This window comes from Dasypus novemcinctus, chromosome 8 (assembly GCF_030445035.2).
Source record: "Dasypus novemcinctus isolate mDasNov1 chromosome 8, mDasNov1.1.hap2, whole genome shotgun sequence".
Classification (NCBI taxonomy): Eukaryota; Metazoa; Chordata; class Mammalia; order Cingulata; family Dasypodidae; genus Dasypus; species Dasypus novemcinctus.
The window spans coordinates 105,512,992-105,528,501 of NC_080680.1; the positions used below are offsets into that span (position 1 = coordinate 105,512,992).

Sequence of the window (15,510 nt, forward strand, 5' to 3'; positions counted from 1 at the left end):
GTAATGAATTAGAAGTTAATAGAAAATATTCAAACTGAATCATGAAGAGCCAGGAGAATGGAGAGACATAGTAGAAAAATCTAAATACATATCATTAGAGTCCCAGAAGGAGATGACAAAGAAGAGGGCAGAAGTTATGATGAAAGACACATCAGATTTAAGATGTACCATGAACCTCATGCAAGATAAATATAAGTGTATCAGAATACAATTGCTGAAAACCAAAGGAAAGAGAAAATTTTAAAAGCAGCAAAAGTAGGACCGATGGCTGACCTCTCAACAACGAAAGCTAATGACATCTTCAAAGTGTTGAAAGGACATAACTGCACCAACCTCTAATTCTTGACTTAAAAAAATATATTTCAAAGGAAAAACAAAATGGAGACTCTTTCAGCAAACAAAAACTGAGAAACTGTCACCAAAAGATATGGACTGGATATGGAAAAGGTATTTCAGATACTAAAGAAAAAATAGTAAAGATAGATTTAGGAGAATGAACCTAGATAGATGTAGAGAAATCTAGGAAGAAATAATGAATAAAAAATAATAAAAATAAGGAGCTAAAAAGGAAACAAATGAATACTGACTGTATAAAGCATTAATAATAATGTCTTTTGTGGTTTCAAATACAAAGAGAATTGAAATCCATGACAAAAAATAGCACAAGAGGTGAACAATGAGTGTTCTAATGTTCTTGGGCTGTCTAGGAAGTGGTAAAAGTATTCATTTAAAATGGACTTCTTTTCGTAGAGTACCTACTAAAAATATATATATAACCAACAGCCTAAGATAGGGAAATTAAAAAAAAAAAATCGGCAGCAGACTTGGCCCAGTGGTTAGGGCATCCGTCTGCCACATGGGAGGTCCGCGGTTCAAACTCTAGGCCTCCTTGACCCGTGTGGAGCTGGCCCATGCTCAGTGCTGATGCGCGCAAGGAGTGCCGTGCCACCCAGGGGTGTCCCCGCGTAGGGGAGCCCCACGCGCAAAGAGTGCGCCCCGTAAGGAGAGCCGCCCCACGCAAAAGAAAGTGCAGCCTGCCCAGGAATGGTGCCGCACACACAGAGAGGTGACACAACAAGATGATGCAACAAAAAGAAACACAGATTCCCATGCCGCTGACCACAACAGAAGCAGACAAAGACGGCGCAGCAAATAGACAACAGAGAATAGACAACTGGGGTGGGAGGGGAAGGGAAGAGAAAAAATAAAGAAATAAATCTTTTTTTAAAAATCCAAAAAGAACAAGAAAGGAGAGATCAAAAGAAAACAAATAATCAAAACAATGAGATTGATAGAGATTTAGGACATAAAATTTAAGACTTATGGTAACCACAAAGAATATCATAGGACATGCAAATGCATAAAGACAGAAAGCAGATTACCAGGGGTAGGGGGATGGGGCAATGGAGAATTAATGCACAATGAGATAGGATTTCTATTTGCCATGAAGAGAAAGTTCTAGTAAGATGGTAGTGAAGATACTGCACCACTGTAAATATGATAAATCTCATGAACTGGTATGCTTGGGAGGAGCTGGGATGGGAAAATTTATATTGTACATATTTTTCCACAATTTAAAAAAGAGACTAAAGAAATAATGACAACTAAATTCAATAAGTGACACTGGAAAGGATCTAAGAATGGAGGAGAGAAGGTTCAAAAGGGGATATAAGAAAAAAGGGAATACAGAATGTAAGCTTTTTATCAATGTTAAATTTCTTGAATTTGATAACTACACTTAAGGTGATTATACTTGTTCATAGGAAATGGAAGTATTACAGTATTACGTGTTCAAGGCGTTTGATGTGTGCAACCTACTCTCAAATGTTCAGTAGATAGATAGATGGTAGAGAAAGGGGAAGGGAGGAAGGGAAGGAGAGAGGGAATGGCAAAGATGGAAAAATTAAAATTGGTGGATCTGGGTATCTGGGAGCTGGGGGATGTTGGTGTTCTCTGTATGGGGTTTGTATTCTTTTTTAAAGTATCCTAGGAAGCGGATTTGACTCAACTGATAGAGCATCCGCCTACCATATGGGAGGTCCAGGGTTCAAACCCAGGGCCTCCTGACCTATGTGGTGAGCTGGCCCACACGCAGTGCTGATGCTCACAAGGAGTGCCCTGTCACGCAGGGGTGTCCCCCACATAGGGGGGCCCTGTGCGCAAGGTGTGTGCCCTGCAAGGAGAGCTGCCCCACACAAAAAAAGCACAGCCTGCCCAGGAGTGGTGCCGCACATACAGAGAGCTGATGTGGCAAGATGATGCAACAAAGAGACACAGATTCCCAGTGCTGTGGACAAGAAGAGCATACAATGAATGGACACAAAGAGCAGACATTGGGGGGGGGGAGGGGAGGGGAGAGGGGGAGAGAAATAAATATAAAGTGTCTCGTAAGTTTGAAATTATTTCAAAATAAATATTTAAAACAAAGAGTAAGATAAACTCCAAGTATATCCGTAAATATATCAGTCAACATAGTAAATACTCCAATTAAAAATTAGAAACTGGATTAAAGCAAGAAAAAAAACCCAAAACACCTATATACCTACAAGAAGGACACCTTAAATATAAGAAGGCAGATATGTTGAAAGTAAAAGAGGAACAAAGGCATGCTATATAATCACTACCCAAAAGAAAACTGATCTATCAGACAAAGTAGATTTTAAGGCCAGATCTCTACTAGAGATAAAGAGGGGCAGTTCATAAAAATAAAAGGGTCAACCAACCAGGAAGTTTTAACAATTCTAACAGAAAACTTGCCGTAAGTGAATTGAAAACACATGCTCACACAAAAAACTGTGCAAAAAAGTTCAGAGCATCATTATCCACAATAGCTAAAAAGCAGAAACAACCCAAATGTCCATAAACTGATAAACAGATAAATAAAATATGGTATATTCCTAATGGAAGATTATTTGGCCATAAAAAGGAATGACATATTGATACACACTACAGCATGGATGAATCTTGAAAACATGCTAAGTGGAAAAAAAAAAAAAAAGACAAAAAAGCCCTCATATTTGATTTCATTTATATGAAACATAACGTATGAGAAAATCCATAGAGACAGAGACAAAGTAGATTAGTGATTGCCAGGGGATGGGGAATGGGGGAATGGGGAGTGACTGCTAAGGGGTACAGTTTTTTAGGGGTGATGAAAATGTTCTAGAATTAGACAGTAGTGATGGTTGTACAACACTGTGAATATACTAAAACCACTGAATTATATACTCTAAAATGGTGACATCTTTTTTTTTTAATCATGTAATTTTTTAAAAACCCTGTCAGAAGTAAAAGAAGAAACAGAAAATTTACAATCGTAGTTAGAGATTTTCCTCTCTGGGTCACTGATAGAGCAAGCAAATCCAAAGCCCTACATATAGATTTGAACAACCTAACTAAAAGCTTGAGTTACTACTAGACACACGTAGAACGCAGCATCCGACGTTGCAGAAGACAAGCTGCGGCTGGCTGAGCCCTGGCTGGGGGTGACCTGTGTCGCCTCACTTACCCCCCCTCCCCATCACGTGCGCTCCTCAGGAGATGAGAAGACGGAGGACAGAGGGCCTGCCATCAGCTTTTCCCAGCCTCCCTGCACTACTGCCTCCCAGTACCGAATTTCAGAGATTTGGCTAGAATCTTTGTTCACAGACATATAAACTGAAGCACACTGAATCAACACGAACTGTTAGTGACCCACCCCACCAACAAAAATAAAGACTGGGCACCTACTGTTTAAAAGTCATGGAGAGAGAGTTCAAAAAACATCAATGATTTATTGGGCTCCTGTTATGTTACAGACTCTTCACATTCATGATCTCATTTAATCTTCACCATAACCCAAGAGGCAGGTACCCTGGTCCCCATTCTATAGAAGAGGAGTCGAGACGCAGGGATGGGAAGTGATTCTCCGAAGTCACGCTGCTCCTGAGTGGCAGAACCCAGATTTGAGTAAGAGCCAACCCTGGGGTGCAAGCTCCCTTCGCTGCCATCATCCCATTTTTGCCGTCACCACACCTGTCATGGCCACAGAGCTGTAAGACTCAAGAGAGCAAGTTCGTTCATGGTATCTGACCTTCACAGCTACCCTGTGGAGTGGGAAAAGCAGACTTCACCGAGATTTTGCAAATGAAGAAACTGAGGCACAGGTGCAAAGAAATGTACATCCTGGGCACACCCTGAAGACCACACTCCACCAGGTGAAACCACCAGAAATCCTAAAGTGGGGAAAGGCAGGAAATGACAAATCAAAGACTCATTAGGCAGACCTTACAATTGTCAAACTGCTGTTTGTTTGCCATTTAACACGTTTTTATTCTCTTTTTTAGGCTTACTGGGGTTTTATGATTGGATGATAAAATTGGGCTTCTAGGGACCACCTTCACAGCCGACATTTTCTTTTCCTCTGTGTCAGGCTGGAAAGGCAGTGACTGGCTTCATGAATAATTCTCATTTAGCAAAACTAGCTAAAGATGAACACCTAAACAACCATTTCCAGGGCTATCGGCTTTCTTCTCCGGCACTTAGAAAACGAAGAGTCAGGCCCACTTCTTACATGTAATGTCACCCATGCATTTTATAAAGGAGTAAGCTGACACTCAGAGAGGTTAAGTGACCTGGCCAAAGTCACACAGTTGGGAAGCAGCAGATTTGGAACAAGAATCCAAGTCTCCTTTTGGCCGGGCCAGTGTCCTGTCGGGGACTCCTCAGCCATGCAGAGCTGCAGGCAGGTATCACAGACAGGCCAGGACCAGGAGGGAGCCAAGCAACCTGGAGATTCCAGAACTTTGGCCCTGGAAAGGCCCTTCAGAACCATCCAATCCAGCATCCCATTTTACAGATAAGTAAAACTGAGGCCTGGCAAAAGGAAACTTGATAAAAGTTACACAGCTTGCAAGCGACAGAGTCAGAACCAGTCATGCCAACTGTCATTCAACTTAGTCTGGACAGCAGTCCATGAAAGCAGTTTTGGAGAGACCCAGCAATCAGTCCACAGGATTTTCTTCTTCTTTAGCAATTCTAGGCTATGAACAAAAAGTGTAAGAAGCAGTCTCTGTCCTGGGGGAGCTCACAGTCTAGCTAGAAATACAGGCATGTACACAGGAAAATGGAATGAGTGACATAAAACATAAGTGCAGGCAGCAGGAGCGTCAAGAATTTTAAGGAAGGAGAGAGCAGCAGACTGGTTGTGCTGGAAGCCTTCCTGGAGGAGGGGTGAGTAAAGCTGGGCTATGAAGCATGCATAGGATTCCAACAGGTAGCGAGCAATAGGTACGTCAGTCCAGAACAGCTTTAACTTATGGAAGGGTTTTGTGAGAGATGAAGCCAAAATGGCAGGTGAAGGTCAGGTCTTGGAAGCGGGGGAGCCCTTAGATGCCAGGCCAGGGCTTCTGCACTTGGGTCTATGGAGCAACGGGTCCTCCAGATGTTCGGGAACAGTGCCCCTGGAAGCCCCTGAACGCCTCACAGAACTCCACGCATGACTGATTACGCTGCATTCCATGTTCATTCTACCCAGGGTCACTGTCAGCCAGCACAACCGGAGCCCTAAGCCTGCAGGATAAAATCATAACCACGCGCACGGAACAAAATGAGCTCTCAAAACAAACAGGATCAGGCTTTTCAAAATATTCCCATTAACAGTCATCTGTCGTTTGTTTATTTTTCTGTCTTGTGCAAGTCTGTGTGCTAGCAGACAATCACCACAGGTGCCTCTGTTTTTGACAAAATATTGAGGAAGAAAAATAGAAGAAACTCTAAGAATTGACGTCTCTTCTTCAGACTGGGGAGCAGCAGTCTTCTCATTTTAGAGGTCTGCAGCAATGCCATCCTGACAGGAAGGGGCTGGGAGCATTGTTGGAGACCAAGCTTTGGACAACTGAGCTCCCCAGACTGGCAGTGTCACATCTCCAGGATCCTCTGGGCAATGAAGGGGAGGGGAGAAAACCCCTTCCATCCACATGCATAGTTCGAAGAAGCACAGAGAGTGGCTTGAGGTGGGACCAGCTCGGCAACCATCAGCTGCTGAAAAGACCATGTGTCACCATGGGATGTCCACAGCCATCATGCAGGGTCCTGGACTTGAGCGTGCCACTTCCACTGCTGACATGACATGACCAACTCCCTTCGGGGTGCCTCCAGATGCTTCTCTCCTTGCCTAGTGCTTGCCATTGGTCCTCTGGGGCTCCTGGGGCCTCCCCCCCTTCTCACCATCAGTCTTGGAGGAAGATGAGGACCTTTGTCCTTAGGGTCACCTGGCCAGCAAAGGGCAGCACCCTGTGCCCAGGATGTGGGCTTCTATGAGCTGGCAGGGGCAAGGGACACTCGCGGAGTCCGTGTGTCGTGTCCCCACTGGCTGGGGGAGCTGAGAGGTCACCAGGAGCCGGATGTAGTAGCCACCAAACACTGCCAACAGCTGCTGGGCCATTTCCTGGAGGGAACAGGGAAGCAGAGGGAAGGCTACATAGAAACTCCTTGAGGGGAAAACCAAGCCCTGGGATGACCTGGGACCCAGCAGGGATGCTCGCTGGGAAGAGCCAGGCAAGGCCAGCACCGGGGCTCTGGGGAGATGCCTGGCCTGTGGAATCCCAGATCTGCAGCTCACTCACCAGGGGGCCCAAGGCTCCCTCAGGCTGTTCCCCATCTCAAAGGTAGGAGACCTGAGTGCTGAGAGGTGATAAAATGTGCAGAAAGGACTCACGTAACCTCAAAACAGGAGAGAAATTAGCCACTGACTTATATCCAGCTGACTGAGCGCGCGCGCGTGCACACACACAGACTCTAGTTTCAAATGTTTAGGGAGTCTATAAAGTCTAGGGAACTTACTTGAAGAAAATTACTAGTTAAATGAGGGAGGAAATACTCCCATTGTAGTCAGATGCTTCAGTTCTTACAAGGTACCCAGTATATTTTCTTTTACACAACCAGTACTCCCAACATAAATAAAAGAGTTTGCTTCATAAAAACTGTATTTAATGCAGACTCTTAACACAATTGGTCTCTGGCCTGGCAGTTGGGAATTCAGGAAACTTCCTAAGTCCCTTAAGCACAGTGCTAAAAGGCTTGCAAGAAGACCAGTCTGAATTTAATAAACAGGGTGTGGGCTACATCCAGGCTTGTGGGTGTAGTGTCAGTAAGTAAGAACAGGCTTTAGAGTCAAAAAGACCACTTATTACCTCTGTGACTGACCCTGAACCAGTCTCCTCAACTTGCTGAGCCTGTTTCTTCATCAATAAAACAGGGAAAATAATAGTATCTCCCTCTTTGAATTAAATTTCTTCTACAGAAAGCACTTAGCCCAGTGCCTCAAGCACAATAATCGTCACCAATATCATTATCATTTGTATTATTCAAAAAAGTGAAAACTGCACCCAGTTCTGTATGATTAACCTTTCTCTTGAATTGCCATTTATGCTAGAAAATATTTAAAAATTTCAAATATACCACTACCTATTATCTCAGATTGGTCTTCTTGCCGATTTACTCTCAAATTAATAATGTAAAAAGCATAGAACCGTGGCAAGAAAATTGGCCTACTTCGAAATAATAGATCTGGCTTCTACCCTTGGCTCTGTCACGTACTCCTTGCTCTGTGACCTTGGGCAAGTCAGCTGACCTCTTGGAACCTTATTTTGCTCATCAGGGAAGAAAGGAAAATAATCCATACCTCAGAGAGTAGGCTAAAGAATTTTATGAATGATAAATATAAATGTAAGAGGTTATTATAACTGTTACTCCACCTTTCTCAGACTCTGGGTTCTTACTGAAACGTAACAGCTGGTCCATGCTGAGACCCAGTCATTGTATTTTTCCTAGCTAAGTTATAAGGGCAGCCAGTTTAAAAGCATGTGCACATACACTGAGACTAGATATTCATGACAGGAAATTGTATTTACTTTTGGTTTGGAAGAACATGAAAAAAATAATTTAAAAGACCAGCACTGAATGGGCTATTTCACACCAAAAAAAGCAAAAGCATGTGACTTTATCAATCTTTTTTGCTCTTTAATAAAAATCAATGGGATTCAAGAGAAGAGTCTTATCTGCAGCCCACCTCCCTACCCCCACCAGTACAAAAAGGAAAGTCTGGGCTGGTTTGGACCTTTAATTCCCTCTTGGTGGAAAAGACAACACAAGTGCTCTCCCGAATCATGTCAGGCCAGAGGACATCCCTCACTGCATGTTTCCCTGACAGTGGATCTGTCCCCGTAGGGAGAAGTTGGGCATGCAAGTTGCAAACCACATTATCAGACTTCTGGTCTACCAGCACTTGGCTGTACCCAACAGACAGTCCAGATGGCAAGACCCAACAAACCTCTGGAATTCAACAGAGATGCATAAAAGCTTTAAATATCCCACTACAATTTAAGTAGGTAGATGACTGGATGGATGAAGAAATGATTGATGGGAAGAGTGATTAAAAAAAATTGACCCAAACATGCATCAATATATAGCACAGTTAAATTGGTTCTGATCCATCAATATGCAACTACCCATTCAATGCAACAATTAAAAAGAATATCCAGAAGCAGGTGTAGCTCAGTGGTTGAGTGCCTGCATCATATGTACGAGGTCTCAGGTTCAATCCCTAGTACCTCCTGAAAAAAAAAAAAAAATCCAAGATATATTTAAAAAAACAGTAAATATAAAATGATTCCTATAAACTATTTTAAGTGCTGGGATGAGGGAGGAAAAGATTGAAAACTACTGAGCTAGAAGATTTATATGGTCACTGCCAACTCAGAGAAGCCATGTCTAGACAGACTCCCCACGAGCAAGGATGGCCCTGACTAGCCGTGGTGTCCGTTACCTCTGGCTCGGCCTCAGGGACAAGCTGGCGAAGCTCAGTCTGCATGAGCGGCCTCTCCTGGGGACGAGGACTTCTGGGCAGGAGAGGAGCTTCCTCTACCAGGTTCTCAGGACCCTCTGTTGTTCCGGGGCTCACCCCAGTCTCCATGACCACACATAAGCGGCTCAATCTGCTTCTCAGCAAGGACTGGAAAGAAAGAGAGGGCATTCAGGTCGTGTCCTAACTGGGACATATCTAGATCTGGGAGGCCAGCAGCTCGCTGCACGCAGACCCAGGAGAGGATGGACACATCTAGAGATTCAGGAACTTGTGGAAGTGAGCCACGCTGGTGAAATCACAATTCCTGACAAGCGTAGGGTCCCTGATATGATTCTAAAGCACTTTTCCTGCTACACTCTCATTCGCCCTCAAAGCAGCCTGGGATGTGGGTAACTTTATCCATACATTTGAGATGAACAAACTGAAGTTCAGAGGCCTGGTGGAGGCTACACAGGAGCTAAAGGGCCCTAACCAGAGCTACAGCACAATCCCAACCTCAGGAGCCGATGGCAGCACTTCTGGGACACAGGGAAAGGCTGATCCTAGGGAAAGTGTCAAAGACTGGAACCTGAGCTCACCCGGGAGTCACCAACCAGCTCTGTGACCTCAGACAGGCAGCAGGACAATTTCCTGACCTTTAGAATCAGGACAAGATCCTGCCAATCTGATTTCTTTGTAAATTGTAGGAAGGCACTTTGAACAACTGAACGTAGTCTAAATACATAGTACCTCCTCTGCCAGGACTTTTTACGTTATTATTACTATATTATAAAGAAATGCATGGTTACTATAAGAAATGTGGAAAACATGATTAGTAAAAAAGAGGAGGAAGAAAACTTGTCACTCCCTAGACAAAACCATCCACAGATTCCACAGATATTCTTCCTTCCTAATAACTTTTTCTTAGAACTTTTTTCCAACACTGAGGTGCCTGGTGGGTTTTGGGGGTTTATCTCGCTTAGTTAAAGTCTTACCTCTTGGCTAGTCTTCATTTCTTGAACATGGTCAGTCAGAAACTGCACACAGTTCTCCAGGTCAAAGTAGACAAACCAGAGCTGGGAAGAGGAGGAAACGCCAGGTGAGTGCGTGGCTCCGAGCTGGCCCTGACCTCGAGGCCACCTCCTCCTCCTGCCTCCTTATCAGAGGACCCCTTGGAAGGCGAGAGGTTTTATTCCGTTCTCTGAAAGGAACATGCCATTCGGCTTTCTCCCAAAGTACCACACCATGACTAAGTCTGGTTTCCATAAGCTGGTGGGAAAATGGTTTTGTGTTCAAATTTGGAAACCGTCAAACTCTGCTCAAAATGGCTAGGGCCTCACTTCCCCCATAGGTCACTCCAAACCCTTCCTGGACATCTTGCGCCCAACTCAAGGCACCGCCTTAATCCACAGTGGCCCCTTACTGCACAGAAAGGGGTCTCTGGGAGACTCCCTGTAGCAGGGAGGAAGGAAAGAGCTGACAAACAGCCATCTCGCTCACAGACTCCTGGGCACACCCAGATACATGGAGCAGGAGAACTTTGGGAAAACGTGGAGCTGCCTCTCCCCATTGATCCAGCCCCAGCGGAGCCACCAAGGATAGGCCACTGAGACCCAGTACCTGGATCACGCTCTGGCAGCCTTCCACCGTATCCGTCACCCCCAGCAGTACCCGATGTTGCAGGAGGGCTCTGTTGGCAGCCGCCAGCCGCAGGTCCGTGTTGGTGTTGGCCTGTAAGACAAGTGCCCAGCCTCATGGTCAGACCTGCACAGGAGCTCCCGCCCGGCAATCACCACACAAGCGCCCCATTTCTAGTCTCTCCCTTCTCCCTGATTCAATGGAACCGTGGGAATGTCAGGAGAGTAAATTCAATGGCATCCAACAGCCATGGGTCAAGGCCCAGCTCTGCTACTTCCTTGCTATAAGTTATATCCCTTCACTAGGGTTGGTTTTCTTTAGCTGTAGAGTAAGTATAGAGAGTGTCCTAACTCAGGGAATGTGGTGAGATTGAATTGTGCTTATGTAATTCAATTATGTAATCCCAGTGCCTGGAACACAATTGGGGTGCAAAAGGTATTTGTGGAGGGCAGGTGGAATGGATGGGTTTGAGCCTCTATGGTGTAAGTAAAGCACCTATCTGAACTGCAAAGTACCTATTTTTTTTAAGTGCCTAGCACAGTGCCTGGCCCTCAGAAGGGACTCTGGACATCAGTTTCCTTCTTCCACCCAAACAAATTAACACCTTGGACAGGGTTGACAAGGTAAATTAAATGGTAAGCAGGAAGGGGTGGAGGAGGGAGATGAAGGGTGAAAGGACCCAAAATGCTTGTCTGAGGAAAGAGACTCCAAGAAGATTTTCAGATATAGTTAGAAAGCAACAGTCTAATCCAGGACAATGGTTCCCAAAGGGGACAGGAGCCCCACAGGGAGCTGCTAGAACTGCAAAAGGTCCTTCCGGTTGTCCCAGGGATGGGGTGGATCCTGCTGGCACTTAGTGGATGAGGGTCAGGGATGCTAGACATGCACCTGCCACTGAAGAACAAGTACCATGAGAGACAATCCCGCACATCAAAGAACTGGTGCCTGGACTCCAAATGCCCAACTGGACACGAATGCCAGGGAAAACTCTACTTGTAATTCGCCAACCTGCCAACATAACTCCATTTTATATATGAATGCAAAGTGTTTAGGGCATGGGGTTCACATGCACTGAATTTTCCAGGAATGCCATGACCCTGAAAACAGATGATTCTATTTTGCTTTGCCTGTAACCTCAGTAGTGGTTATCAGCTCTCTCTGCAGCCCACGTAACCCACAGCAGTGCTGCCCTTAGCTTGGAGTGGCCAATATCACACACCCGAGTCAAGTAGCATCTAATTGCCATATTCACTGTGAGGGTACATCTCAACGCCAACCTATGAACAGCACATTATAGTGGCCAGTGTGGTTATGCCTGGATGTTTACGTAGTGAAATACAAATTTAATTATTTTTAAGTATTTTCTTTTCCCTATTATATTCAGTTAGGACATTATATTGACTTAAGTCAATAAAAATGAGGTAGTTTCATTATTTATGAATTTGATTTCAGAATAATAAAGAAGGTATGACAAAATATGTGTTTTTAAAAATGGGTATTGATTCCAAATACCCATCAATTGGTGAATGGATAAAACAAAGTATGATATAGTCATACAACGAAAGACTATGGATACATGCCACGGCATGGACGGACCTCAGAAACACTAAGCTAAGGGAAAGAAGCCAAGGAGAAAGGCCACATAGTGCATGACTCCGTTTATACAAAAGGTCCAAATCTATGGATACAGAAAGATTAGGGTTGCCTGGGGCTGCAAATGGACACGAGGGACCTTTTTAGGGTAATGGAAATATTCCCAAACTGGATTGAGGTGATGGCTACCAACTCTGTAACTTTACTGAAAATCACTGACGTGTACATGTTAAGTGGGTAAATTTTATGATATGTGAATTAAGTCTCCATAAAACTCATCAAAAGGGAGGGGCATAGGGTCTAAAAGATTTGACAACTCTGATTTTGGGGTTCTATTTATGGGCTCAGGAATTGGACAACCTTGGGTTCACACCCAGGCTACTCTTCTTCCTGGCTTTGACTGGACCATATTCCTTCACTATCCTAATCCTCAGTTGCTCATCTGTGAAATGGGAATAATCACATCTTCATTGCATGATTGCAGTAAAGCTCAAATAAAAGAGCTATTACTAAGAAGTCAGGAAAGCCCATTCAATTCCTATTTGATAATAAAAAAATGAATTAATATATGCTCATCATTCTGCAGTTGACAGTCACTGCACTTGACCCTGAGAGCATCGCTGTACAATTATGCTATGTACCCATTTTGTAGATGAGTGGACCAACATTCCAAGAGGTGACGTCACTGTCAACCAGGGACAGGCTGGTACTCTACCAAGAGGCAAGGGAGCTTAGGGTTTAGAAATCCTGATGCCAAGCGGGCCTGGGTTCAAACCCTGATTCCGGTTCTCACTACAACTATAACTTCGGGCAAATTACATAACATCTCTCAACCTCCATTTCCAAACTGGACACACTAATGCCCCATACCCCAAAGCATTACTGTAAGGATTAAATGAGTTAATTCATGTAGGATACTTAGTACTATCCTAAATATTATTATTCAGTATTATGACAACACTGAATTAAAAACATCATATTTCCACTGTACCATGTTACCAAAATAAACATTTTTAGGAACCACCCACATGCCTTAGCAATAAGCTTTACTCTGTAGGGGGTTGATTCAAGGCAGTGCTATACCTCTTTCATGGACCTTCCAATCTTGAGGACAGGTTAATGACACATAAAACAAGGGGGAAAATCAGGCAAAATATGCAGAATTTTAAGATTTTTAAGGATGCTGCATGATGCAGGCAGGAGACTAACAGCAAGGATCACAATGGTCCAGAAGGGGGATAAGTGTGGTCCTGGGTAAACAGGATCCAGGGAGGAAGAAGTTCTTGAGCTGAGGCCCATAGGAAGACTGGAGCGGGGCTGTGTGGCCATAAACTAGTTGCTTAACCTCTCTGAGCTTCAGGTTTTCCATGTGCAAAGCAGAATTGATAAAAGTAACAGTTAATATTTACTGAGCATTTACACTCTTACAAACAGGTTGCATGTAGTAAGTCATTTGATTCTCACAATAACCCTATGAGGGAGCTATAATTATTATCCCATTTTACAGATGAGAAAACTGAGGCCTTGAGAGGTTAAGTAATAACAAACCCCAGGTTGCAGAGCTAGCAAATGGCAGGGCCATCCTGCCTTCTTGTGAGGCTGCTCTTGGGCATAGCCACCAGGCCCCAAGCACAAAGCACACACATTAGGTGCTCATTAAATGATGGTCACTACTGGGGAGGAACAGACCCTGGAAAGCTTCCCCGTGTGAGCAAGCAGCACTGACAGGAGAGTCACTATGCCCCTGGGGCCTCCATGCCTCACCTATGAGTAAAGAGACAGGGCCACATTCACCTCTGTGCTGCCACCCACCCCACCCACACACTCCAACCCCATGGCTAGCACATTACTTGGTACTTGCAGGTGCTTCCTAAAGGCCAGTTGACTGAAGGAGGGAAAGGAGAATAGGAGGCAGGCAGACACAGCAGGCATTCCCTGGATTTCCCAGAACACCAATAATTACATCTGTATCTTTGAAGCACCTGCCAGATTTTTTTGCTTGCTGCTTTTTTCCCTCCCCAAGAGAACTTTCTTGCTGCAGGAGGGGCCAATTCAACTTATTTCTATTGACCAAGCACAAGGGCCATCCAAGCTGCAAAAGAGCCCAAGGGCCGCATGCTTTTGTCAGGCCCAGGCAAAGCCCAGCAAAGATCATTTCCAAATGATTAAGCCATAAAATTGCTATTTGTTCCCTGGAACACATGGACTAAGTGAAATCCACACCAAATCCTGCCCACATCTCCCCGGGTCCCGCCTGTCCCTTCTGAGTCAGGCAAGAAAGAATATTTGCTGAGATCTCCAAGTCCAGCGCAGTGCAGGTGTTGTGGGGGCAAGGGCTCCCAAGGAGCTGGAAGGAGAAGAATATAAATCATCTCTCCCCACCAATCAACCCTCAGGTACCTGGTGCTGCAAAATGGGCTTAGGAACCCTCTCTCCCTCCCCCGGATGCTGTCGAGAACACAGGGAGAGCAGGTGCGTGAAAGGGCTCTGCACACTCAAAGTGCCATTCCTAGGGCCCTCCTTGCTCCTCCCAGACTCTCTCAAAACACAGCTTGCTTCCAGAGAAACCAGGCACCGGGAAGAGACGGGAAAAGCACGGAACGTGTGCTCACACCCGTCACCTGGTTTCTGTTAGTCGCCAGGCACAAGGACTGGTGTGAATTTTCACGGCTGAAGAAACCTCTTGAGAAAGGAACAACAGAAACATCGACTCTGGGGTCCGTGTGCCTGTGTGGCCCTTCTGGGGGCACGAGGCAGCGGACGCCTCACCTTCCTCTGGTGTCTCTCGAAGACGAGCACGAGGGTCAGCGTGAGGGCGGCCGCGGCCAGGGTGATGAGCAGCACGCCCGCCCAGCGGTTCCCCAGGGCAAACATCTGGCTGGTGGTGTAGATGTTGGCCCACACCACCACGTAGAACACCTGTGCGGGCAGGGAAGGACAGTGGTCAGGGCCACGGGTCCTGGCAGGAAGCAGCTCCGCGCAGGGGGTCCGCACCCTCCCGGGATTCGGCCCATTCATGAAGAGCAGCAGCAGCCTGGAACAGCCACCGGGTCTGTGGGAAAGCGCTGGTGCTCTCCGCTTGTAAGCAGACGGGAGGGCTGAGAACGGCTCCTCCTCGGCCTGTGGGCCCCAGCTCTCAATAAAACAGGAAAGGGCAGGGACTCTGGCTCGGGATCAAGACCGAAGCCCAAACTGATCCTTCAGTAGCTATCGGCCTTGGACAAGGGACATTTCTCTGAGCCTCAGTTTCCTCATCTATAAAATAGGGATGATAATACCTATTTCAAAGAGTTGGTATAAGGGTTAATAAGTAAACACAAGTAGTAGCTCATTCCATTAGGGAATTAATAAATGCTGGTTCCCATTCCTTTCCCTTCTCCCTAAAAGTTGGATAAGGGTTCAGGAATACTGGACCATTTTTATACACAGAGAAGCAGTGAATCATAACTGGTTAC

General features: G+C 45.2%; 1 protein-coding gene across 3 annotated transcripts in view; it reads right to left on the reverse strand.

Annotated features, from left to right (window-relative positions):
* Positions 1 to 3,753: 3,753 nt before the first annotated feature.
* Positions 3,754 to 15,510, reverse strand: part of TMEM268 (transmembrane protein 268) — a 28,588-nt gene continuing 16,831 nt past the window's right edge. For all 3 annotated transcript variants that reach the window (XM_058302494.2, XM_071217034.1, XM_071217035.1), the window contains exons 5-9: positions 14,825 to 14,974; positions 10,445 to 10,555; positions 9,820 to 9,900; positions 8,807 to 8,992; positions 3,754 to 6,427 (exon numbers count right to left, since the gene is read on the reverse strand). In XM_058302494.2, the coding sequence (XP_058158477.1) occupies positions 6,248 to 6,427; positions 8,807 to 8,992; positions 9,820 to 9,900; positions 10,445 to 10,555; positions 14,825 to 14,974 (708 nt within the window). In that variant the 3' untranslated portion in view covers positions 3,754 to 6,247. The remainder of the gene's footprint in view (positions 6,428 to 8,806; positions 8,993 to 9,819; positions 9,901 to 10,444; positions 10,556 to 14,824; positions 14,975 to 15,510) is intronic.